This window comes from Vigna unguiculata, chromosome 4 (assembly GCF_004118075.2).
Source record: "Vigna unguiculata cultivar IT97K-499-35 chromosome 4, ASM411807v1, whole genome shotgun sequence".
NCBI classification, from domain to species: domain Eukaryota; kingdom Viridiplantae; phylum Streptophyta; class Magnoliopsida; order Fabales; family Fabaceae; genus Vigna; species Vigna unguiculata.
In genome coordinates this window covers 29,096,640-29,123,074 of record NC_040282.1, presented here as the reverse complement: position 1 = coordinate 29,123,074, position 26,435 = coordinate 29,096,640, and the positions used below count along the sequence as shown (strand labels likewise).

Sequence of the window (26,435 nt, the reverse complement as noted above, 5' to 3'; positions counted from 1 at the left end):
TTTTCATAAATTTAGTTCTTTTTGGTAATGCCATTTAAGTAGTTAACAACATAGTGAACATGATATGTCATGTGTTAGTTCGTGAGTGTTTTTTTCTAACTTTTTAATTTTTTCTTAATTTCATAAATTTTTCACATGTCAAGTCAATATCGTGTCACAATGTCACGTGTCAATGTTTGTATCACATGTTAGTGTAAATGTCACGTGTCAATATCATATATTCAATTTAGTCCTATATTTGTTAGTTTGATTCACTTTGGTCCTTCTTTTTAATCCTAATTTTGCCCTTCTCTAAATTGAGACCAAATTTAATATTTACATAAATGTTATTTTTATTAAATATTTTTGGAATTATTTTTAAATCAACTCTAACTATATTATTAGAATTAAAAGAAAAAGAAAATTATTGTGTAAAAGCTTATTATTACATTGGCAATAGCATGAACTACTCTTGTTTGTTACGAGCAGCCCTCGCACGATTTCTGAGTTCAGCTCTTTTCCACCTAACAATCAAGTAGCATAAGGAGAAGAGTGTATTGATCTGCACATAGAGAAAGATTTTGCAAGTCAATGTTAAATGTGAAAAGGAAAAAAGCAGCAGCACTGAAATGGTTGTGTGATGAAAAATACTAACCAAGATTATCATAGAAATGATAAGAAGAGGTCCTGACCAAAGAACTGACATAAATAGCCCACTGGGATCAAAGTAGTTCTGACCAGAGAAGCTTTTCCAGTTTTTACCCATAATTCTGTTCAGACGCTCAGCAAGATATACACCAACCACTGCATCAAACAATTTGTACTAAGACAAGCTTCAAGAACAACCAAGTCTTTTCCCACAACGTCATAATGTTCTATTGTGGGAACAAAGAAAGTTAACAGAGACTACAACTTCAGAAATATCTGCAACATTGCATGCATACAAGGGGATGGAAAATTTGAACAGATGGCCTTTAAGATGGCATAGTGCATGTGCATCACTTGCTCTTCGTAACCAAAGAGCTCTTGCATAAGAGACATGTAGGGCGTAAAACCATTCCTAGTACAAAGTGTCCTAAAAGAATGCTACTAACTTTCCAGCACATTGATTACGAATGAGCTTGAATATTCAATTGGATTAAATGGGTACTTGACATAAATGATAATCCATCATCAAATTTCTCATTTTAAAAGAAATCTTTACATAAATGATATGGAGAAATTTACTACAATTTGAGCTCTTCACAATGCAAAAGAATATATTGTTTCAAGATGCTAAAATGGCTGGATTTTGTCCCACTAATTTGACAATAGTAGGTATATTTGCAATGCTAGAAACATTAACAAGAAAAATGCTTGCATGAAGCCCAAAGCCAAACATAACATTGGACAGCATTCCTCTCATTTTCACACAATTTCTGAGGTATTTTATTTCACCCAACATCAGCAAGCAAAGGCAAGGCACTAACTTTACTATTAGGAAGCATTCAAGGAAATCAACAAAATGAAACAAGAATGAGGCTAGCTGCCTCAAAATAAATAAATCAGTTTTAATTCAGCCTAAAATAAGTAAGGAATGAAACATACATGTCAAAAGGAATAAAAACATTTGAAAGTTCGTCTTCTTTCTAGAGATGATAACTACAAGCAGCAACACAACATGGAATCCAACAAATCCCATTAGCCATGGTTCCTGAAACAAAGGGTAAAAACAAAAATTAGTAAACCCAAAAGGGTGCCAATCGTAGGAGAGTTCAGAAAAAGAAAAATGATAAAGATTGAAGAATCTGAGAACAGATAACACTAAAAGTCATGATTCGAAAACCAAAGTACATATGTAAATTTTATAAGCATTGTACACTAAGACAGACGAATGTAGATATGAAATCTCAAGATAGTCCTGCCAAGAACCAACATGAATTCGCTTCCATTGATCCTTTTCTATTAAGTTGACAAGACAAATGCCATCATAATGTTTATAACCTTTGATAGCACTACTGATCCACAAATGTCCAATATGCAATATTAAAAGATCACAACAACAAAGAAAGGGTCACTGACTACACCAAAGTGCAAATCAAGTAATAGCTTTCGTCCAATCATCCCCTCTTCATCAAATTTGAATTTCAAATTTCTGTCCAACTTATACCTATTGCAATAATCAAATATCACCAAACACAGCATCTAAAAAAATTCATAAGATTATATCACTATAAAATATAATAGCACAAAATGAGATCCAAGAACAAAATGATGCACTCACGGCACAAATAAGAATTCCAAAATGATGCACTCCTGCACCTCCAAAATTTCTTCTATACTTCCAAATTTTTTTTAAATTTCAAAAATACCTTTTGACCATTTAAGTAAAACCTCGCACATCGCACTTCCAGTGTAGAATATTTTTGGAAGTTAAAAGATATAACCGGAACTTAACTTCCGGAAGTCAAAATATATAACCAGAAGTCAAAATATATTATCGAAAGTCAACTTCTAGAAGTCAAAATTTATAACCGAAAGCCAAAATATATTATCAGAAGTCGACTTCCAGAAGTCAAAATGTATTACCGGAAATTAACTTCCGAAAGACAAAATATATTACGGAAGTTAACTTCCGAAAGTCAAAATATATTACCGGAAATCGTCTTCCAAAAGTCAAAATATATGTTTTTTTTTTGTTTATATTTTTTTAATTTAAAGTTTTGTTTCAAATTTTATTTTTTAGTTTAATTTTTTTAATACATTATATAAAAATTATATATATATATATATATATATAATTTTATTTTTTAAATATATATATATTAAAAATACTTAAGAAATAAATTAAATTACAAATACTTAAACTTTATATTAAAAAAATATTAACTTTGTTTTAACTATTTTTAATTTTATTTAAAGTTTATATTTTCTAAGTTTTAAATGTTTTTTAGTTTATTTATTTTTTATGTTTTCATATTTTTTAATATAACATTTTCAAATTAATTAAATTAAAAAACATTAAATTTTTAACAAAATATTTTAAAAAATAAAAAAAAATGGATACATATATTAAAAATTTATTTTATTTTTAAAATATGTTTTAAGAAAAAAAAGTAGAATATAAATATATTATCGGAAGACTTTCGGAAGTCAAAATATATTAGTTGACTTCGTCAAAATATATTACTGAAAGTCTAAATATATAACTGAAAATCGAATTTCAAAAGTCAAAATATATTATCGAAAGTCAAAATATATTATCAAAAATCGACTTTCGAAAGTCAAAATATATTACCAGAAGGTAATATTATTTTGGGAGTGTAGATGGTCAAAGTTAAAAGGATATTTTTTAGGTAGTTTAGTAAAATTTGAGGTGCTAAAGAAATTGTTGGCTTCATACCTTTTTCCCGCAACTTCCATCTTTCTTAAATGACTAAAAGAACCTTGTTAAGAAAAACTTTATTGCACAAACATCTCTCAACCCTAAAAATCCTTTGAATCATTAGTTTTCATTCAACTTAATAGGACTAAAATTTGTTCTGCATCATGGTAAAATTTTTAAAATTGTAAATATATTATTAATCTTTTCATTATTTTTTGTCCTTTTAAAATTTAAACATATTCCTTTTATATTCCTCTGAAATTTTATATTTGTTATCTCAGTCTTATTAAGAACGATAAACAAACTTACTTTTAGATTCTTCTGAAGTTTAATATTTATTATCTCAGTGTTGATAAAAACGATAAACAAACTTATGTAGATGAGAGTTTTAACTAATATCAATTATACTTTTAATTGATAATCTACGTGCTAAAATTATAGTTCATGGAAAAATTTTGTTTATTTTTGCCATTAATAAAAATTTAACAAATATTTTTAAAGTTATCGGGTAAAATACAATACTTTTAGAATATATTTAATTTATTAAAAACTTTATAGGACTAAATACACATTTTATCCACTTGATACTTCAAAACATATATTTTAATTTCATTTTCAAAATAATATTGTCATTAGTGCATGTTTTGAGAAGTAGAATGAATTTCCATTTAATTTAACACTATGTAGTAAAATTATTTTGCTTTAATGTCACGAAAATAGAAATGATGGGTTCATGAATCCACATTTTGCTTATTTCTGTATAAATAAAAAATGACAATGAGGCACATGACAAAATGTTAAATTTCTTCACACAAATATCTTTAAATAATAAACAAAGTTTTGATGATGAAAAATATGCAAGTAATAAATTATTAGCATAATAGATGACAAATGCATTGTCTTGTTACTTAGAATTAAATATGAGTTTTCTTCTCCAACTTCATCACCCACAATTTATTCAAACAGAGAACAACATCAAACAAATCTAACTAAAATTACAAAATTAAAAATGCCATATAAAATGAAAATATGTATAAAACAACCATACTTTCCAGATTTGTCCAAGTTTACAAGCTAAAAAGCATTAGAGATATGTGTGGTCTTTGAGATGCTGAAAAATACAAAAAAAAAAAAATGACAATACCTCAAATGTGTAAACGAATTGTTGCTCTCAATTAATTAATTAATTTAGCTTAATGAATTATATTATGTTTTACAAAAGAGAAGAAACAATATTTTTCAAAGTACAAACTGAGAAGGGTCATCAACTAATTAATATTTCCATCCAAATTTTCAAAAGGTTCTCTAAGACATATTCTTAATAAAAAAATTAAATAATTTTTATTTCCTATAATAATTGGTTATATTTATTTAAACTTTTAAAAATTTATTTATTTTAATTTCAATTTTTTTATACTTGAATCTCTGACTTCAAAATTCCTTATCAAATAAATCATGAAGTGACTTTTATATGTATATCCTAATAAATTAGAGATACATTTATCATATATTCCAAAGTTAAAGGAAAAAAATACAATATTTTTAGAATGTATTTAATTTATTAAAAAATTTATAGGACTAAATACACGTTTTATCCACTTGATACTACAAATCATATATTTTAATTTCATTTGTCGTTCGTGCGTATTTGGAGAAGTAAAGTGAATATTGATTTAATTTAACAATTTGAAGTAAAACTATTTTGTTTTAATGTCTCAAAAATAGCAATGATGGGTTTATGAATTGACATTTTGTTTATTACATAAACAAAAATACCAAACATGGATCATTCATCATTAAAAAAAATGTCTATAGTGTATAAATAATTTACCAAAACCAAGAACATGTTGGATTAGATTATGTTTCAAAATTAAAAAAATAAGGCAGAAATAATAAATGGTGGTGAGAGAAAATTTGAAAGAAAAGCGAGACAAAAGGGGATAGCAATAAAATCAAAATTAAACATGACCACCAATTAGAAGAAATATGTCATTCAACAACTTTAGTGTTGGTTAACCTGGCAATGGAGAAAATGTTGCTGCAATTATGCGTCTTGTTATGCAAAGTCATCATAGCAAAACAAATGGGTGTTTGTTTACTTGATAAATACTTTATGTATTTGTATTTTGAATTTTTACACAGTCGGGCCAATAGTTTTTTGTTTTTTGTTTTAAATAATATATGTTTTTTGCAATTAGTTTGAATCGGTTTGGGTTCAATATGTTGAAAATCTTTTGTTATAAGTAAGATGTTTAATTGAAACATAAATTAAACTATTTAATAAAATAATAATAAAAACATATATATGGTTGTAATTTGATGATTAACACGTGTTTTTCTTATTACAGTTTTTGCTCAAAAACTATTTTAAAAACTGTCTAAGAGAAAAATGGCATCTAGGGTTTCCACTAAGAATGTGCTTTGATTCGTACCCTTTCACATCGTTCACACGGATAAACCTATTCTGGGTAATGCTCGATAAAACTTAGAATGCGCAAAATATGTTAATGGCAAAGTTGAGTTACAGTTTAATCAGTAACAGTTTTGGCCATTGGTCTTATTGTCTATCTTTCTAATTCTTGTGGCATGTTAAGATCAATCTAAACCAAAGATAGGTCCAATATTCCACGAATTGTTTTGTATGTACACGTATATTCATAACTATTTTTCCATCAATGATTAACATTTATTTATGGTATCATTGTAAGTAAATTACTTGTTTTCGAAGTTTATTTTATTTTGTTTGGAAGTAACTTTTATTTAGCTATCATGACCAAATGCTAGAAATGCAAATTCACGGATATTATAAAATGAAGGTTAAAATACTACATTGGTCCACATTTTTGTTTAAAAATCTCAATTAAGTGCTAAGATCTTTTTTAGTCTCAATTAGGTCCATATTTTTGAAAATACGTAACAATTAGGTCCATTCTGTTAATATGGTGGTAACTGTGTTAAAGATGTGTCACGTGTTAGCTCCTCATTTTTTTGAATTTATTTCATTTCAAAAAAAATTATTATTTTTTTAATTTTTTTTTTGAAAATTATTCATGTCATTTATTACGTCAATATTGTGCCACGTGTCAAGTCAGTAAGGTAACATGTGTCAAGTAATTGTCTGAATCTCAATTTGGTCCATATATTTAATATTTTGATTATATTTCAGTCCATTTTTGTTTTAATTTTCAATTTCATCCTCTCCAAATTGAGATCAAATTTAACTTTTATATAAATTTTATAATGATATTTTTATCAAACATTTTAATAATATTAAGTTTATTTAAATTTTTATTTTACATTAAAATTTAGTTATATTTTGTTTTAAAATTTTAAAATATTTATTTTAACTTGTTACAAAATTATTTTAAATAATTTATATACAAATGTTAGAATTAGTTTAAAAATAAAAATTTTATAAATTTAAATATAAAATTTTAAAACAATTTGTAAAAACTTAAAATAAATATAATTAAAATTTTAAAATAAGTGGACTGAAATGTAATCAAAATAATAAATATATGGACCAAATTGAGATTCAAACAATGATTTGACACATGTCACCTTGACTAACTTGACACGTGGCATAATATTGACATGACATGTGACATGAATAATTTTCAAAAAAAAATTTAAAAATTTAAAAAAAAATCAAAAAAATAAAAATCAAAAAAATAAGGAGCTAACACGTGGCACATCCTTAACACCATTACCACCGTACTAACAAAATGGACCTATTTGTCACACATCTTCAAAAATATGGACCTAATTGAGACTAAAAAAAATCTTAGAACCTAATTGAGATTTTTGAACAAAAACGTGAACCAATGAAATATTTTAACCTAAAATGAATTAACATAAGAAGTGTTCTCATGTTTGTGTATAGCTTTCATGTAAAAACTGAAAAGAAAAGGCTAGACATGCAAATTTTGTCTTTTTCTTCTGTGTTGTATCTTTCAAAAGTCTAGACACTCCCTCATGTATTTAGCCTACACTTACCACTCCTTCTAGCAAAAGCAAAATGGAACAAGCTTCCTTGCTTCAAGCGAAAATCGAGAGGGAAGAACCTAGTTCTCTCGGAGAAGTCCTTGGTGCCTCCTCTTTAACCTCACATTCTTCCTCCTCGCTTCAGGTAGAAGCAGCACAAAGGCAGGAAACGAGGAATCTCCTACAAATATTTGTTGTCGCCTCCTTAGCTACGACAATCTAATATCGATGGGCCCTAAAGGTGTCTTTCTTAACACCTTTTGTCAAAATGCATGAAATCACTCATACCTGGTGTTCTTTTCTCTAGTTGTCGAGCCCCATCTCTAGGTTAGTTCTGCAGCCCATTGTAGGATACACCAGTTATCATTGCACTTCCCGTATTGGCCGCCACCGTCCCTTCATTCTGGGTGGAGTGTTTATCGTCTCCATTTCGGTGATTCTCATTGGTTATGCCACTGACATAGCATTCGACATTAGTGAGGATATATACGGAAATACTCCATATCTAGGAACAGTGACTATCTTTGCAATTGGGCTTTTTTGTATTTCAAAATCTTTTTCTAGTCCAATTTTTAAAAAAGCATCCACTAAATTATTATTTTTTTTGCAAAACAAGGTCAAGTCGTCAAGATACAAGACGACATTACAGGTGACGTTGTCCTGTATTCTGCTGGTTTCCTTTTTTTTTCAAAAAGCAAAGTCGGCCTAATAAAGGTCGGTTTTAGTTCAATAGAAAAATTGAAGTCGGTAGGTTGAATCATGACTTCACTTTAGGTTTTATTCTTTTTTTTTTTTTGAAACGTTGTAGTTTTATATTTTTTTTACAAATTTTGTTTTCCCTGGAGATTATATTTTTTATTTTTGTAATTTTTTTGATTGGTACAATAAATTAACAGAATAAAATACATTAGATAATAAAAAATTACATAAGAAAAATACACTAGAAAATTGGATAAAGCAACAAATTACTGACGATAGGGACAATTGCCCCTATGATGTCCTACATTTCTACAATATGAACATTTACTTCATTTGTTGGGATTTGGTTGATCCATTTCATTATGGATTCTAGTAGTTGGTGGTCTTCCCCGTACCCTATGACGCATGTTTGCGTTTGGAATAAAATTTGGTCCGGTGTATATGGACCAATATTCTTTATTTTTAACTGGATGAAAACATAGGTGAAACATAGGTATTGTAACACCTTTGTATCTACATTTTTTAAATATTTGTATTATAATTCATATACACGCACACGCACGCACGCACCCACACACCCACACATGCACACACACTCACACAAACATCCATCCACACACGGACTTGCACACATTCACACAAACATCCACCCAAACACGCATGCACACACCCACTCCCATGATTTCATTTACAAAATTAATAACTTTTATTATAATTCAAATATTTAAATAATGTAGAAAAAGGTTTGACGACACCTTTGTGTGTGTGAGTGAGTGTGTATTTATGATGGCGGTGTTAGCGGTTGTTCAGCTGCCAACTCCAAAGCCAACAGATATGAGCAAAGCTTTTGTCCCCGTAGGTAGTTTCCATTAGTGTAAAGAGTTTTCATGTTTTACTTTCACACCTTTGTTTTGACATGGGAAAATGGATTAAGATCTTTTATTTGAATCAGTTACATCATACTAACGGAATGGACCTAATTGTTACGCATCTTCAAAAATATGGACCTAATTGAGACTAAAAAAAAATCTTAGGACCTAATTGAGATTTTTGAACAAAAACATGAACCAATGAAGTATTTTAACCTAAAATGAATTAACATAAGAAGTATTCTCATGTTTGTGTATAGTTTTCATGTAAAAACTGAAAAGAAAAGGCTAGACATGCAAATTTTGTCTTTTTCCTCTGTGTTGTATCTTTCAAAAGGCTAGACACTCCCTCACGTTTTTAGCCTACACTTACCACTCCTTCTAGCAAAAGCAAAATGGAACAAGCTTCCTCGCTTCAAGCGAAAATTGAGAGGGAAGAACCTAGTTCTCTCAGAGAAATCCTTGGTGCCTCCTCTTTAACCTCACATTCTTCCTTCTCGCTTCAAATAGAAGCAGCACAAAGGCAAGAAACGAGGTCGCCTCCTTAGCTACGACAATCCAATTTGGATGGGCCCAAAGGTGTCTTTCTTAACACCTTTTGTCAAAATGCATGAAATCACTCATACCTGGTATTCTTTTCTCTAGTTGTCGAGCCCTATCTCTAGGTTAGTTCTGCAGCCCATTGTAGGATACACCAGTTATCATTGCACTTCCCGTATTGGCCGCCACTGTTCCTTCATTCTGGGTGGAGTGTTTGTCGTCTCCATTTCGGTGATTCTCATTGGTTATGCTAGTGACATAGCATTCGACATTAGTGAGGATATATACGGAAATACTCCATATCTAGGAACAATGACTATCTTTGCAATTGGGCTTTTTTGTATTTCAAAATTTTTTTGTAGTCAAATTTGTAAAAATGGGTACATTAATTTATTTTTTTGGAAAACAAGGTCAAGCCGTCAGGATACAAGACGACATTACAGTTGACGTTGTCCTGTGCTCTGCCAGTTTCCTTTATTTTTTCAAACAGCAAAGTCGGCCTAATGGAGGTCGACTTTAGTTCAATAGAAAAAGTGAAGTCGGCAGGTTGAATGACGACTTCACTTTAGGTTTTATTCTCTTTTTTTTTAAATGTTGTTGTTTTATTTTTTTTTACAAATTTTGTTCTCCCTAGAGATTATATTTTTTATTTTTGTAATTTTTTTGATTGGTACAATAAATTAACATAATAAAATACATTAGATAATAAAAATACACTAGAAAATTGGATAAAGCAACAAATTATTGACGATAGGGACAATTTCCCCTATGATGTCCTACATTTCTACAATATGAACATTTACTTCATTTGTTGGGATTTGGTTGATCCATTTCATTATGGATTCTAGTAGTTGGTGGTCTTCTCCGTACCCTATGACGCATGTTTGGGTTTGGAATGAAATTTGGTCTGGTGTATGTGGACCAATATTCTTTAGTTTTAACTGAATGAAAACATAGGTGAAACATAGGTATTGTAACACCTTTGTATCTACATTTTTAAATATTTGTATTATAATTCATATACACGCACGCACCCACACACCCACACATGCATGCACACACCCACACCCACACACACGCACACACTCACACAAACATCCATCCACACACGGACTTGCACACATTCGCACAGACATCCACCCAAACACGCATGCACGTACCCACTCCCATGATTTCATTTACAAAATTATTAACTTTTATTATAATTCAAATATTTAAATAATGTAGACAAAGGTATAACGACACCTTTGTGTGTGTGAGTGAGTGTGTGTTTATGATGGCGGTGTTAGCGGTTGTTCAGCTGCCAACTCCAAAGCCAATAGATATGGGCAAAGCTTTTGTCCCCGTAGGTAGTTTCCATTAGTGTAAAGATTTTTACATGTTTTACTTTTACACCTTTGTTTTGACATGAGAAAATGGATTAAGATCTTTTATTTGAATCAGTTACATGTTTATTGCTTAAGTATAAGAAAAAAAAACTCGTTATGTTTAGTGTTGAGTTTTATGTAGCTTGATGCCTTTAATGTAAAAAAAAAAATTAAAGTGTTACTAATTTTTTCCAAAATAAACATGTAAAAACAATCAAATATATGTCATATGGTTTGGGTATAATGTTTGGTGAAGATTCATTTTATATGTTGAACAAAGGTGTTTTATGTTTAACCTCGTGACATTTAGCTAAGAAAAATGTAAAAAAGTATCCTAAATTTGAACCAACATAATCACATGGATGTTCGAAAAGTAATAACAATATTAGATTTTAGTTATGAGAATTCAATATATAACAAAAATGTTTTATATACTAATGGAAAGGCAAGTGTTATCGCACCTGTGTGTCCGTATTTTTAAGATATTTGTATTATAACACATATACACGCACTTACACGCACGCACCCACACATGCACCCGCACATACTAACACAAACATCCACCCACACACATACCCACATCAATTTACAAATCTTAATAACTTATGTTATAATACAAATATTTAAAAAACATAATAGTACAATACCAAAAATGCAATGGAATCCGGTGTAGTAAAAATAGAAAATTAGTGAGACAAAAGATATTGATGAGGGTTGTGGCCAATTGTAGCCCATTGTAAGGTACAATAGTTATCATTACACTTCCCATTTTGGCCGCCCCCGTCCCTTCATGATGGATCCACAAATTACACCAGACACTAACAACGATGAAGGCATTGGACCATGGTACTCATGTTATAGTGAATTGGGTAGTGCCTTTAAGGGATTACAAAAACCAATGTGGATATTACTGCTCGTCACCGTTGTTAACTGGGTTGCATGATTTCCTTATGTGTTTTCAACATTAATTAGATGGGTCAAGAGGTGTACAATGGTATAGAGCACAATTTCGCATATAAATTTGGTGTTCAAGCAGGTTCTTTGGGGCTTGCGTTAAACTCATTTGTCTTAGCTCTGATATCATGGGTCGTGATATTGTTGAGTGGTCTTATCGGAGGAGTGAAGTGGTTGTGGGAAGTAGTTAATGTTATCCTTGTCGTTAACATGGCTATGACAATAATGATCACAAAGGCTAGATGACACAAATAGAATCATGATGACTTCTTACTTGGTTCTCCTCAATGGTTGTTAATGTTGGTGCATTTATTCTTTACTAAGTCCTTGGAATCCCTCCTGCGGTCACACCTTTGTATTTGCATTTTTTAAATATTTGTATTATAACACATATACACGCACATGCACGCACGCACCCATACACCAAGACATGCATGCACACACTCACATGCACTCACATAGACATTCATCCACACACGCACACACTTGCATGCACTCACATAGACATCCACTCAAACAGGCATGCACACATCCATACCCACGATATCATTTACAAAATTAATAACTTATATTACAATACGAATATTTAAAAAATGTGGACACAAGTGTGACAACATCTATGCGTGTGTGAGTGTGTTTGTGTTTGCGATAGTGACCCTCGTGAGTGCGGTGTTAACGCCTCACTCTTGTGTTATAATAGATTTGCACACTTGCTTCAAATTGACTTCAAAATCGTTCTCATTCATCGAGTGAAGAGAAATAGAACATTCTTACTCCTCATGGAAGCTACAGAAAGGCAACGACCTAGTTCTCTCCGAGAAGTAAATTCTTCCTCCTCCTTAGCTACACCTTTTTCTTTCTCGCTTCAGGTGGAAACAATAAAGAGGTAACAAACTAGTTCTCTCCAAGAAGTATTTGTTGTCTCCTCCTTAGCTATAGTAATCCAATTTGGATGGACCTTGAAAATGTCTTTCTTAACACCTTTTGTTGAAATTAATAGAATGGTGGGGTCACCTAAACTACCAACCTTTTCCTATTTATTGTCTTCTCTAAGGAAGAAACCAACTTTTTGAAACTTTTTGGCTCCATATCAAACTCACAATCTCTTAATTCCAAATTTTTGTCATTTTCTAAAGTACAAAACTTTCTCTTCTCTTATTCTATAATTTCAATTTTACAAAACACAAACTAAATAAATCTAAAACGAAACTATAATGTGTTTAAAAAGTACAGTAGTGTGAAAAGATACTCAAAATGAAAATAAAATGGTACAACACCCAAAACGCAACAATCTAGTGTAGTTAAAATAGAATACTAAGTGAGACAATAGATGACAAGAGTTTGTCACTTACAGCTAACATTTACAGCTTTGGCGCACATTGTCAAAGTTTTGTAAAAAAATTCTTTATAAAATCTAAGTTATTGAACTTCATTCAGAGTTTCCATAGTCCATTAAGCGCCTCAATCTTGTGTCATAATAGATTCGAAATCGTTCTCATTCATTAAGCAAATAGAAATGGAACCTTCTTCCTTGTTTTAGGTGGAAACAACAGAGAGGTAACAACCTAGTTCTCTTTGAGAAGTAATTATTGCCTCCTCCTTAGTTGCACCTTATTCTTCCTCGCTTTAGGTGGAAACAATAGAGTGGCAACAAACTAGTTCTCTTCAAGAAGTATTTGTTGTCTCCTCCTTAGTTGTGGTAATCCAATTTGGGTGGACCTTGAAAATGTCTTTCTTAACACCCTTTGTTGAAAATAATGGAATCAATCATGCCTGGTCCTCTTTTCTCCGGATCCTTGGCCCCATCTTTGGGTTGGTTGTGCAGCCCATTGTAGGGTACAATAGTTATCATTGCACTCCCCATTTCGACCGTCCTCGTCCCTTCATTCTAGGTGGAGTGCTTGTCGCCACCATCTTTGTGATCCTCATTGGTTTTGCGACTGATATAACATACACCACCAGGAGGAGGATGATTACTCGAGTCCATGAATGATGGCTATTGTTGCGATTGACTTTCTTCTCTTGGATGTTGCAACAACATGGTTCAGATCCATGTCTTTTCTCGGAGATATCATCGATGGAGATCAGAGAAAGACGAGAGTTGCATACACCTTTTATTCGTTTTCGATGGCCATAGCCAACATTTTTTGGCACACGATGGATACACAAATTACACCAGACAATAACAACAATGAAGGAACTGCATCATGGTACTCATGTTATAGTGAATTGGGTATTGCCTTTAAGGGATTACTAAAATCAATGTGGATATTACTGCTCGTTACCGCGGTTAATTAGGTTGCATGGGTCAAGAGGTATACATATTGGATGGGTCAAGAGGTACACATATCGAGCACAATTCTGTATACGAATTCACTGTGCAATCAGATTATTTGGTGCTCGCATTAAACTCATTCATCTTAGCTTTGATGTCATTGGTCGTGGTACCGTTGAGTCGACTTGTCGGAGGAGTTAAATGGCTAGGACAATAGTTAATGTTATCCTTGTCGTTAACATGGCCATGAAGGTAGTGATCACAAAGGTTGGACGACACGAATGGAATCATGACGACTTCTTACTTGGTTCTCCTCGATGGTTGTTAATGTTGGTGCATTTATTCTCTACTATGTCCTTGGAATCCCTCTTGCGGTATAATCATATTACTTTCTTTCATTTTTTTGTCTATATTTGCATTCAGTTTTGTATTTTCTAATGTGTAAAATGTTTTCAAACCATTTTTGTGATACAGTGTGTTGTATTTGGTTTGGCCATACAAGCATATAACTATTTTTTTAATGTCTAAGAGAATATATAAAGTATTTAAAATTATCCAATATATAATTATGCATAAATGTGCCATAAACTAATTATATTTTCAATGTGTGTACCTAGTGTACTTATAATGTTCTATTTGCTTTGGCATATATATACTCAAGCAATTCAATTGCAAGACGAGGTAAAATAATTGAAATAATTATTATATTTTTTAGAAAATAACTGTTTGTGAATTCTGTAGAATCACTAACTCGTGCTTGATTTCAATGAAAAATCTAAAAATACAAATTCATAGTTGAAAAAAAATAAAGATGAAAAACTTGAAAAAACATTTCATCTTCAAACATATTTTAAGAAAAAACAAACAAATGCCTTATAACACAATTTAAAAAAAATAGAAATTATACTTTAATGCATGAATTCAATACTTTTAATTTAAATTTATATTTTTAACCATGTCTTTTTTATTTAGAATTAGGTAAATCATTGGTGTTGTCACACCCTATGTATCCGCATCTTTTACATATTTGTATTATAACACATGCACGCACTCACCTACACAGCCACACATGCACACACGCACCTGCATGCACTCACATAGACATTCATCCACACACGTACGCACTTGCACACACTTACACATACATCCACCCAGACGTGCATGCATACACTCATACCCATAATATCATTTACAAAGTTAATAACTTATATTATAATAGAAATATTTAAAAAATTAGACACATGTGTGATGACACATTTGTGCGTGTGAGTGCGTTTGTGTTTGAGATGGGGTCATCGTGAGTATGGTGTTAGCGGTTATTCTACTATCACATCCTAAGCCAACACATATTTACCCAATATATAATTATACATCAATGTACCCTAAACTAATTATACTTCAATGTGTGTACCTAAGTTACTTACAATGTTCCATTTGCTCCAAGATCTATATACTCTAACACTTCAAATATAGTGTGAGGTAAAACAAACAATACCATTTATTATGTTGTATATTTAATATTTAAAATAATTATTATATTTTTTTAGAAAATAACTGTTTGTGAAATTTACTTAGTCAAACACCATTTAAACCATTATTCATAAAAATTGTCAAACTACTAGTCTTAAATCAAAATGTACATTCTTCGTGTTTCAAAATTTTTAGGTATATCATGTGGTGTTCTCAATGTTTCAATTTGTGTGCCCCAAGTATGGATAAAACATATCACTAAGTAATTTGATAAAGGCTATAATAATGTTCACTCCATGCCTTCACATTCATCAGTAGAACACTTTATAACAAAAAGGCTATAACAATGTGACAATAAGCACCACCTAGATTGCTTAAAAATACTTGGCCAGTAAATAGTACTGTGACCATAGATGGGTGATTCTTCCTTATACGGTGGACAAAAAATCTATTTTGCCCCATCTCATCCAGTTTTGCTCTGAACTGATACAGTAAATATCCATATTCTAAAATCTGATTTCTAATTTTGATCCATATTTCATAATTTTACTAAACAAGATTATCTATTTTGTTCATATGGATTTTAAAATCTGGAGAATCCAATTTTTGCGTCCGGATAGGGTTCAAATCCAAACAAATCTAAACCGAAACTGTACAAATTCATTTAGCAAACTTCCAGAAACATTGTTCTGGAACACAATATAGTCTATACTGAGTAGAAATTTCGTTATTTCATATTTTGAGACATGTATTACGAAATAGTGAGACACTCGTTCTCAAATAGTTCATATTCTCATATAATTTTGATATAAACCCTTTTAAACATCCTCTATCTTCATACAAATTTAAACTCTTATTCACCTCAAAAAAATTTTGAATAAGTTATTAGTTTATGATTCAACTTTATAGGGGTAGATATGTTCTGTAAAAGGTAAAATATTTAATATATATATATATATATATATATATATATATATATATATTTCTAACATTTTTATTATTTTTTCATCCATTTAAAACAAATATAGTTTTTTGTATTATTCTAAAATTTAATATTTTTATGTATATATTCATAAGAACCAAAATAAAGAACTCAGTCTTAATTAATTTCAGTTATACATTTAATAAAAAACACTTATTATTGATAATCTTCGTGTTGAAATCATTATATATCACTTCACACATCAGTTTTTGATATAACTAAGCTCTTTTAATTATCCTATGTCTTTTTAAAATATTTACATGATTGTATAATTATCAAAATTGATTATATTAAAATAGTTACAAATATATGAAATCTTACCGAAGGAATTCATAATTATAATGTGGATTAAATATGTTTTTATCTCTTAATTTTAAAATGAAATCAGAAATTAGTTTATCTATGAAATTTTAGTTCAATTTAGTCCCCAATTTTAGAAAAATGCAGATTAAGTTATTTTAATCAAATTTTGTTAAGTTTATTTGATGTTTCACGTATGTTTCATGATAGTATTTAGATTTTTTGTACTATTTGATACATTTTCGTTTTAATGTTAGTTAGCTAAGAAACACATTTGATAAGTCAAATAAACTTATCAAAATTTTGTTAAAAAGACTAAATCTACACATTTTTAGAGATGAAAGACTAATTGTTCCAAAATTTTGAAAAGGGACTAATTCCAATTTTCACTAAAAGTCAAAAGACAAAAAATATATTTAACCCTTGTAATCTTAATATATTATTTATTAAGAATTTTTTTCGTTTTAATATTTTATAAATAATTTATTAGAAATTGAACATTACATTATCAAAAGTGACATATATTTTAACTTGTGACAAAAATTTGAAATTATTCGTTCTTTTAATAAGATAGTATTTTTCAAAATATATAGATAAACTAAAGTTCATGGCCATTATATGTATAATATGAAAAGTACAGGCCAATATAAATATGTGTAAAAAAACTAAATGCTAGAACACTATTACCTGATAATCTACTTGCCCCTTTTTGTAATTGGCGAGTTTCACCGCTATCATATAAACATTGTCAATTAAATTGTTCAAGCACTTATATCTATAACAATATATAAAGAAATTCTCCTTTTTCTTATCCACATTTTAAAATACTAATTTTATTTTTTAAATATAATAATTTATTAAATTTTTAAAAATTATTGTTCTCTTTACCAGTCTTTTATAAAATCTTCTGATATATTTCATTTTATTTTTAATAAATATAAGTTTAGTTTATATATTAACTTAATAACATTACATTATTATCACCTACTAATATAATATCACGCATATTTAAAAAATATATACACACGCGATAGCACCTGTGTTTACGTTAGTATTCTTAAAATATAAGTTAGTTTTTATACATAATTATACAATAAATAATCGTACTTTTACTATATTTCTGATCTATAAAAAAAACTTTAAAAAATCTAAGTTTGCACCAAAATTACATTTTAAATAAATTTTAAATATAGTTATTTTATTTAAAATGTATGGCAAATGAAAAATAAAGTTATGCGTTAAAAAGTATAAATATATGTTTCATTATTTATTATATAATTATCTATAACATTAAATTAATATTTTAAAGAAATAAAATTTATACTTAAAAAAAATTTAGATGTCACTACTAAAAAAACTCATATTTCATGCAAATTTTGTTTTGAAAATTTTTTCGTAGAAAATATTTACAAATTTTGTTGTAAAATAAAATTTGCAAGAAATTGCTACCAATTTTCTTGCAAAATATTTTGTATAAAATACTTTTCGCAAAAAAATTTGTAGGAAATACTTGCAAATTTTATAATTTTGTAGGAAGTGATTACCTACGAAGGAATTACTTACCAATTAAAATTCTTAAAAAAAAATGACAGAAAAAAGTATTTTTTTGCAAATGTTTTTAACAAATTTGTAAGAAAAATCCCATGTAATATGAGAATTTCTAGTAGTGTGTGAAAATTTTAATTAAAATGTAAATAAAGTTATCAAAGTTAATAATTCTAATAAAATAAAATAAGACTTTTTTTAATAGTGTTTTGTGTGAAGTGTTGATTTAAGATTTTCATTATGCTTTTCTTTATAAAAGATCACGATTAAATATGAAAGAAATAAATTTTGCTGACAAAGTGTTAACGACTTTCTAAAAAACAGAAGTGATTGCATTTATTACTCAATTAATGTAAATAGTCAATTTAAAATAAAGACAAATATTATGATGAGGAGGATAAAGAGTATGTCATTTTACTTACTCTTAGAATCCCTACACTATACTACTGTATAGATTATCAAGTCATTCTTATACCATAGAGTTGAGAAAATGATCACGAATATATTGTTATAATTTTTGTGCTTGTGCTTAGTGATTTGTCTTGTTGATGATATTCAAGATATCTTTAAAGAAAATTTGGAGTTCAAGACAAAACGAAACATCAATTAAGACTAATTATGTAATTCATAATTTCTTTAAAAATTTTCATGTATTTTTTTTCTAACTTTATATCACATTATTTGTATTACTAATTTTATTGTTTTTTATTTTGGATTTTATACACAGAATTTGAAGATATTATTTATATCACTCCAATGTTACGGAAAATTAGAAAATTATCGTGTTTAACGAAAAAGATTATCATTAAAAATATACTAATATTATTAATTGTATTGACATTTATAAACGACCAATCACATTGCACATAAATAATAAAAACCTTTAACCACATAGAAAAAATTCAACTTTAAATTTTTTAATGTGTTAGTTTTAGCTTTCAATCTTTTGATTATATATTTTTTTAAGCTTTACTTTTTATTCCTTTATTTACAGATAAAACCCAACTTTGAAAATTTAATTGAAAAAATATTTGTAAATAATTAGGTACTTTTAGTCAATAAAAAATTAGGTATTTTTAGTTGTGTTCATATTAAAGATTATTATTTTATAGAGTATTTAAATATTTTTAAATTTTTCTTAATATCTATTTTATTTGAAATAATGATTTTATTTTTATTAAATTTATGAGTTATAGACGTAAAGAAAAATAAATAAAATATAATAATTTTATTACAGTGAAGAATAAATATCATAATTATTGGTTTTTATGAAATTAATTTTAAAAACCAAATAAAATTGAACATGACAAAATTTCTAAATGATTTCATACTTTGATATTAGGTACTTCCGGCAATATACAGTATTGCAAGAATCCATTTTTATACATCATGGACAGTAAGAAGTAGGGGCGGGTTAGGATGTTGAACTCGTTAGCCCGTACAAGTCCGCAATCTAAAACATCCCAACCAAATATTATGGATTTAATTAATATCAAAAAGTGAATATAAATAACTTCATTTAATAAAACATCATCTTCCAAAAACGCGGAAAATTTAAAACTTTTATTTACTCCAATAATAATCTAGAATCCATGGCATATAAATACTATTATAATTATTCAAAGGTCCAGTAATATCAATAGTTACAACTTATTTGAAATCATAAAACAATATAAAAACACCGAAAAAATTCCCAAGCTAGCCCACGCTCCGAGCCTATGCCTCACCAAAACCACCTACAATATCATTTGCTCCTGTGTACCGCGTACACGATCATCGCCAAACACAAGCAAATAGGGTGAGATAATATCAAACAATCATATGTATATAAAAAAATTATATATCCAAATAATCACACCAAAGAAAATTCCATTCCTTCATCCCACATGGCCACAACCATGTTTTGAGATCATAAACACATCAAAGGAAAACCACCCTTTGATCTCACATGACCATAACCATGATTTGATATCCAGAAACATCAAAGGAATCTCATCCTTTCCTTCCACTTTGCCACAATCATGTTGATCGTGTTCTACATCTTCTTGTGAGTACCCCAAGATGTCTTGCTACCACACCTATCGGCCACAACCGATAGAGCACGTGTAGGAAACCATGCTGCGAATCACACACCGTAACGCCAGGTGGAGTTCCCAATACGAACATAGTCTATAACGTCCCAAGACTACCAAACTCGTCAACTATTTACTGAGGAGGGCACTCTATCTGGACCCATCCGTACTGGCCACAACCAGCACACTCACAACGGTAACACTCGCCAACCCGAGCCATAACACAAGAGTTCCTCGTGTTCATCCGCTATCCCGAGCCACAACTCAAGGGACATCATTCCGAGCCACAACTCAGAGAATGCCATGTGCTTAACCCCTATCCCGAGCCACAACTCAAGGAACACCAGCAAGCCCACCTTTGAGATATCTTAGAAGCCTTATAAACCACGCATCACAATTCAAACACCAACCAATCCAATACAGCATAATTGATTGCCTTGAAACACACAATTCCTCCATCCTTCGCTTAAGCTTAAAGCCTTTGCCTAAGCACCCAAGCCTACCTCGCCTTAGCGAGCACCTCAACAAAACAAACCTCGAACTCTCACTTGGGCGAGCCTTACTCGCTTGGGCGAGACCACCTTTTTCTCAGAATTTAAATCTCTCGCCTAGACAACGAGTTAAACAAAACATCAAATCATTCCTTGTATTCTCGCTTAGGCGAGGGACTCTCGCCTGAGTGAGACACTCTTTCGCCCAAAACAGGGCTTCGCGCCTGGACGAGATGCCCAAGCAAAATCACCCAACACTCACGAGTTCTTGCTTAGGCGAGGCACACTCGCCTAAGCGAGATGACCTGTCGCCCAAGACCAGAATCCTCTGCTTGAGTGAGACACTCGAGCAAAAACAGTATTCCAGTCTCTGCTAATCTCACATAGGCGAGCCTGGCTTGCTTGAGCGAGAAGTGCAGACTCTTACACTATTTACGCACGCAAGCTCTGACAAATGTGCCCAAATCACATTCCAATTCATACCAATCATTTGAAACAATGAAACAAACATATGAACATAACTTAGACACAATATGGTCCCCAAAAATTCCAAGTTTTCTTAATAACAACATATACAGTGCGTAAGCCCATCATATTCATGCATTTGGTTAAGAATTTCAATAAAACAATACCAAAACACCCAAACCCCTAATTTACCTCATATGCAGCACGAAATCCATGGCATATAATCATCAAAATCATGCAATATTATCAAAACATACAATTTACGGGTTCAGCTCCCCTAACCTGAAATTTTCCTTTACTTAGAATTGGAATTATCCGTCTTCCCTTGAGCACCAATGCACTCTCTTTGATTCTTTCCCAAATCAGCTCTCAATTGCCTCAATCCTCATAGTTCACTCTAAATTTTCATATCCCTCTACCTATACCACAATAACATTAATGATGGTTTTAAGTGCTAAAACAAAAATAAGTTTATTTGTTTTTCAGCCCCTCTTGGCTGCCCCTTCTGCTAGGGTTTTCTCTAGCCTTTCATATTCATGCCTCAACTACTTTTTAGTAAGAGTGAAATTTAGGTTTACCAAGGTTCAAACCCATACAATGCTCATCATCAAATCAATGCATAACCATTCAACCAATTCATATTTCATGATAATTCGCATAATTCTATAATTATGTTATCACTCAATATAATCATGCATATTATTAAAAATTAATAATAAATCAAACAACACATAAATGGCATACATAGGACTCAAACCCTAGTCCTCTCACACAATCAAATACTCTCAACCATTTGAACTAGTACTTTTCCACGTTATACAAGTCAGAATTTAATGCTATAAAGGCTCCCACTGCTCACATTTATTAATTAATTAATTTTTCACGGGTCCCACTGCTAACAAATATTTTAAATGTTAATGGCCTGATTTATACTTTATTGAGTGACCACCTGAACCATCAACATATGAATAAATCAAGAAAAGTTCATCAAGATTCAACAAGCTAACTTTGTATATCAGTTCTATATATATGTTTGATGTAGGTTTTAAGCTACTTGTGCAGAAGAGATGTATTATTCTTATAAATTAGAGATATCACATTTATTATTTTTAAGAATATAAAAATACTAAAAACTTTAGAAGAACATGAAATAAATATTTGTAATTTTGTAATGATGAAATTCATATTTTATCTTCAAAGTCATTAACAACTTCAATTCCCAAGATAATTAACGATATATTTATAATTTGAGAGGACTTAAAAATAGAAATTTTTTATATATACAAAAAAAATATATATGTTATTTATAAAGAAAAAAAATTGTAACCAAAACTATTTTTGAAGGTAAAATCTACTTCGTTTTATCCTTGGCTTGTTAGGTTTATAAGGAGGGGGTTTCACTAGGGAGAACAAACACCAATGAGACTTGAGCCTTACCACATAAGATATTGACACCATTCTCAACCCAAAACCTTAAGGCAATGGGTTTATGGGTCTTTATTCTTATATAGTGTTCCACTTTCTCATTTCTAGCCAATGTGGGACTTAGAATCACACTTGGATTCCTAACAATCTCCCCCTCAAGGGTGAGTCCCTTCAACCACATTGGTACACTCCCCCTTCCAGCGGAAGCATTCCCAACCACGAGTATCCCTTCTCGTACCGCCGTTCATCTTAACGGGACACGCTTACTTGGAACCCTTGCCAGGAAGACTTTCGATACAAGGACATGCACTCGTCTGAACCGATTTTAACCATCGGCTCTGATACCACTCTGATGGGGAAAACAACAACAAACAATATACCAGAGAATGCAGCGGATATAATTTCTCCTAACTTGCAAGAATTTATGAGGAGCAATAATCAAATAGCAACAATAATAAATCACCAAAAGCACAAATAAAGGCACCAAGATTTTTAACATGGAAAACCCCTCAAATCAAGGGTAAAAACCACGAGTCGTCCAGACCAAAGAAATAGCTCTACTATGATCAACAAGAGTAAAAAAGAGTCTCAATCAATAGCACAAATTAGTGCCAACACCCAACCAAATAACAAAGCAACAAAGCTTTCAAATAGAGAAGAACAAGAGGGGAAAACCTCTACAAATCACTGCTGCAGTGCGAAATTAATATCTCCCAACTCAGACCTCGTATCAAAGATCCGACCGGTCAGAATGAAGAGTAATGAGTTCCGAACCTGCTGTAAAAATTTCAGCCCGATCCAACGGTGAACGAATCCGCAGCGCCGAATTTACTGCGACAGCTCTATGAAAAACGTGAACAGAATTTTCCCTCTACCTCTCCCTCTATGTGTTAGGGCTTTCAGTGTATTCTGACTCTATTGTTCTGCCTCTCTCTTTTTTATAGCCTCCTCTCCACTAGGTTAAGTGAGACATGGACTTCTCAAATTTTGGGCCTTTTCTCCACATAGGAAGGGAGCCCAATACCCAACAAATCTCCCCCTCACAACTATGTGGAGATAACCGCCAAACCAGTGATCTCACAACAAACTTCAAACTTTCCTCTTGGCAATGCTTTAGTCATCATATCAGCACCATTATCATCTGTATGAACTTTTTCCAACTCCAACAACTTAGCATCCAAAGCATCACGTATCCAATGATACCTCACATCAATATGTTTGGATCTAGAATGAAAAGTTGGATTCTTACCAAGATGGATAGCACTTTGGCTATCAACAAACAATGAATAGTTATCTTGCCTAAAACCAAGCTCTTGCAAGAATTTCTTCAACCATAACAACTCCTTGCATGCTTCAGTAATAGCAATGAACTATGCCTCTGTAGTAGACAACGCTACACACCTCTGTAGTCTTGATTGCCAAGCCACAGCTCCCCCTGCAAACTTTATCAAATAGCCCGAAGTGGACTTTCTGGAATCAATATCTCCAGCCATATCTGAGTCTGAGTAACCCATCAAAGTAGGTTTATCACCTCCAAAACAAAGCTTCATATCAACTGTACCATGAAGATACCTCAAAATCCATTTCACAGCATTACAATGCTCTCTACCTGGGTTTGACAAAAATCGACTAACTGTACCAACAGCATGTGCAATATCTGGTCTTGTACACACCATCGCATACATCAAACTGCCCACCGCAGATGCATAAGGAACTCTACTTATATTGGTCTTCTCAACTTCATTTGAAGGACTCTGTTTAACACTCAGTTTAAAAAGAGTAGCAAGAGGTGTACTCACAGCTTTAGCATTTTCCATCTGGAATCTCTGCAACACCTTCCTAATGTATTGCTCTTGTGATAGATAAATCTTCTTTTCTCTCCTATCACGTGAGATATGTATGCCAAGAATCCTTTTAGCAGCTCCTAAGTCTTTCATGGCAAAAGACTCGCCAAGTGTCTTCTTTAACCTGTCAATTCTGGAAATATCTTTCCCAACAATAAGCATGTCATCAACATATAATAACAGGATAATAAAGTCATAATTAGAAAAACTTTTAACAAAGACACAATGATCAGAAGTAGTCTTCTTGTAACCCTGCTCACACATAAAAGACTCAAACTTCTTATACCACTGCCTTGGAGCCTGCTTCAAACCGTATAGACTCTTCCTTAGCCTACACACATAATCTTCCTTGCCTTCAATAAGAAAACCATCAGGTTGCTTCATGTATATCTCTTCCTCCAAATTACCATGAAGGAAAGCTGTCTTCACATCCATCTGCTCAACCTCCAAATCAAGAGTAGCAACTAAACTTAGCACAGTTCTGATGGATGACATTTTCACCACAAGTGAGAAAATCTCATTGAAATCAACATCCTTTTTCTGTCTGAAACCTTTCACCACTAATCTGGCCTTGTACCTTGGAAGCGTAGAATTTGAATCTTGTTTCACCTTGAAAATCCACCTAGTTTCCAATGCCCTTTTTCCCTTAGGCAATTTCACCAAGTCGTAAGTGTGATTATCATGCAAAGATTTCATCTCATCTTGCATTGCATCCAGCCACTATTTCTTCTCTTCACTATCCAAAGCCTCTTCAAAACACTCAGGTTCTCCACCGTCAGTCAAGGTTATGTACTCATCACAGGAATACCTTGTAGAAGGTTGTTTCTGTCTATTAGACCTCCTGAGTTGGACTTGAGGTGATTCAGGTATATCACCAAGATCATCATCATCATCATGTTCCTCTTGAGCATCATCAATTGGAACCTCTTCTCCACTTCCAAACTGTTGATCATCAACATCACCATGTTGCTCATTGTCTTGAGCTTCCGTTTCAACATTCTCCAAATTGTGAGCGGGTAACCTCATCGGATTACCATCAGTGAGATTACTATCTTTCTCGGGTGTGGTCTTCTCCACCTTATCAATGTCTTCAATGGTCTGGTCTTCCATGAATTGTACATCACGGCTTCTAACAAGCTTCTTCTCAACAGGATCATAAAACCTGTAGCCAAATTCATCCTCACCATAGCCAATAAAGATACATTGCCTTGTCTTTTTATCTAACTTGGATCTTTCATCCTTAGGAACATGAACAAATGCCCTGCAACCAAAGACACGCAAATGATCATAGCTAACATTCTTACCAAACCAAATTTTGTCTGGCACCTCAGTATTCAAAGCAACTGTGGGACTGAGATTAATAATATGCACAGCTGCAAGCAATGCCTCTCCCCAAAAGTGCTTAGGCAACTTTGCTTCTGAAAGCATACATGTAACCCTTTCAACCAAGGTCCTGTTCATCCTCTCCGCTAGACCATTCAACTGAGGAGTTTTAGGAGGAGTCTTCTCGTGTCTAATACCATGCTGCCTGCAATAAACATCAAAAGGTCTACGGTACTCACCACCATTATCACTACGGATGCATTTCAGCTTCTTGCCTGATTGCCTCTCAACCATAGCATGAAATTCCTTGAACTTTTCAAGTACTTGACCTTTCCGCTGAAGAGCATAAACCCATAGCTTCCTGGAACAATCATCAATAAAAGTAACAAAGTAAAGTGCACCACTAAATGAGTTTACCTTTAATGGGCCATAAAAGTCAGAATGCACCAATTCAAGCAATTCTGACTTCCTTGAGGGTGGATGCTTC

The 26,435-nt window shown here is 31.6% G+C and overlaps 1 protein-coding gene across 1 annotated transcript; it reads right to left on the bottom strand.

Annotated features, from left to right (window-relative positions):
- Positions 1–438: 438 nt before the first annotated feature.
- LOC114180689 (transmembrane protein 18-like) lies at positions 439–2,341 on the bottom strand. Its single transcript, XM_028066992.1, has 4 exons — positions 2,331–2,341; positions 1,567–1,766; positions 635–783; positions 439–541 (listed from the first exon to the last, which is right to left on the bottom strand). The coding sequence occupies exons 1-4, from the start codon at positions 2,339–2,341 to the stop codon at positions 446–448; spliced, it is 456 nt and encodes a 151-aa protein (XP_027922793.1). The 3' UTR covers positions 439–445.
- Between the last annotated feature and the right edge of the window lie 24,094 nt (positions 2,342–26,435).

Coding starts and splice junctions, on each gene's coding strand:
- LOC114180689 (XM_028066992.1), bottom strand. Junction 784..1,566: donor GTTTTTATTCCTTTTGACAT/GTATGTTTCATT, acceptor TGTTTGATGCAG/TGGTTGGTGTATATCTTGCT. Junction 542..634: donor TCATTTCTATGATAATCTTG/GTTAGTATTTTT, acceptor CTCTATGTGCAG/ATCAATACACTCTTCTCCTT.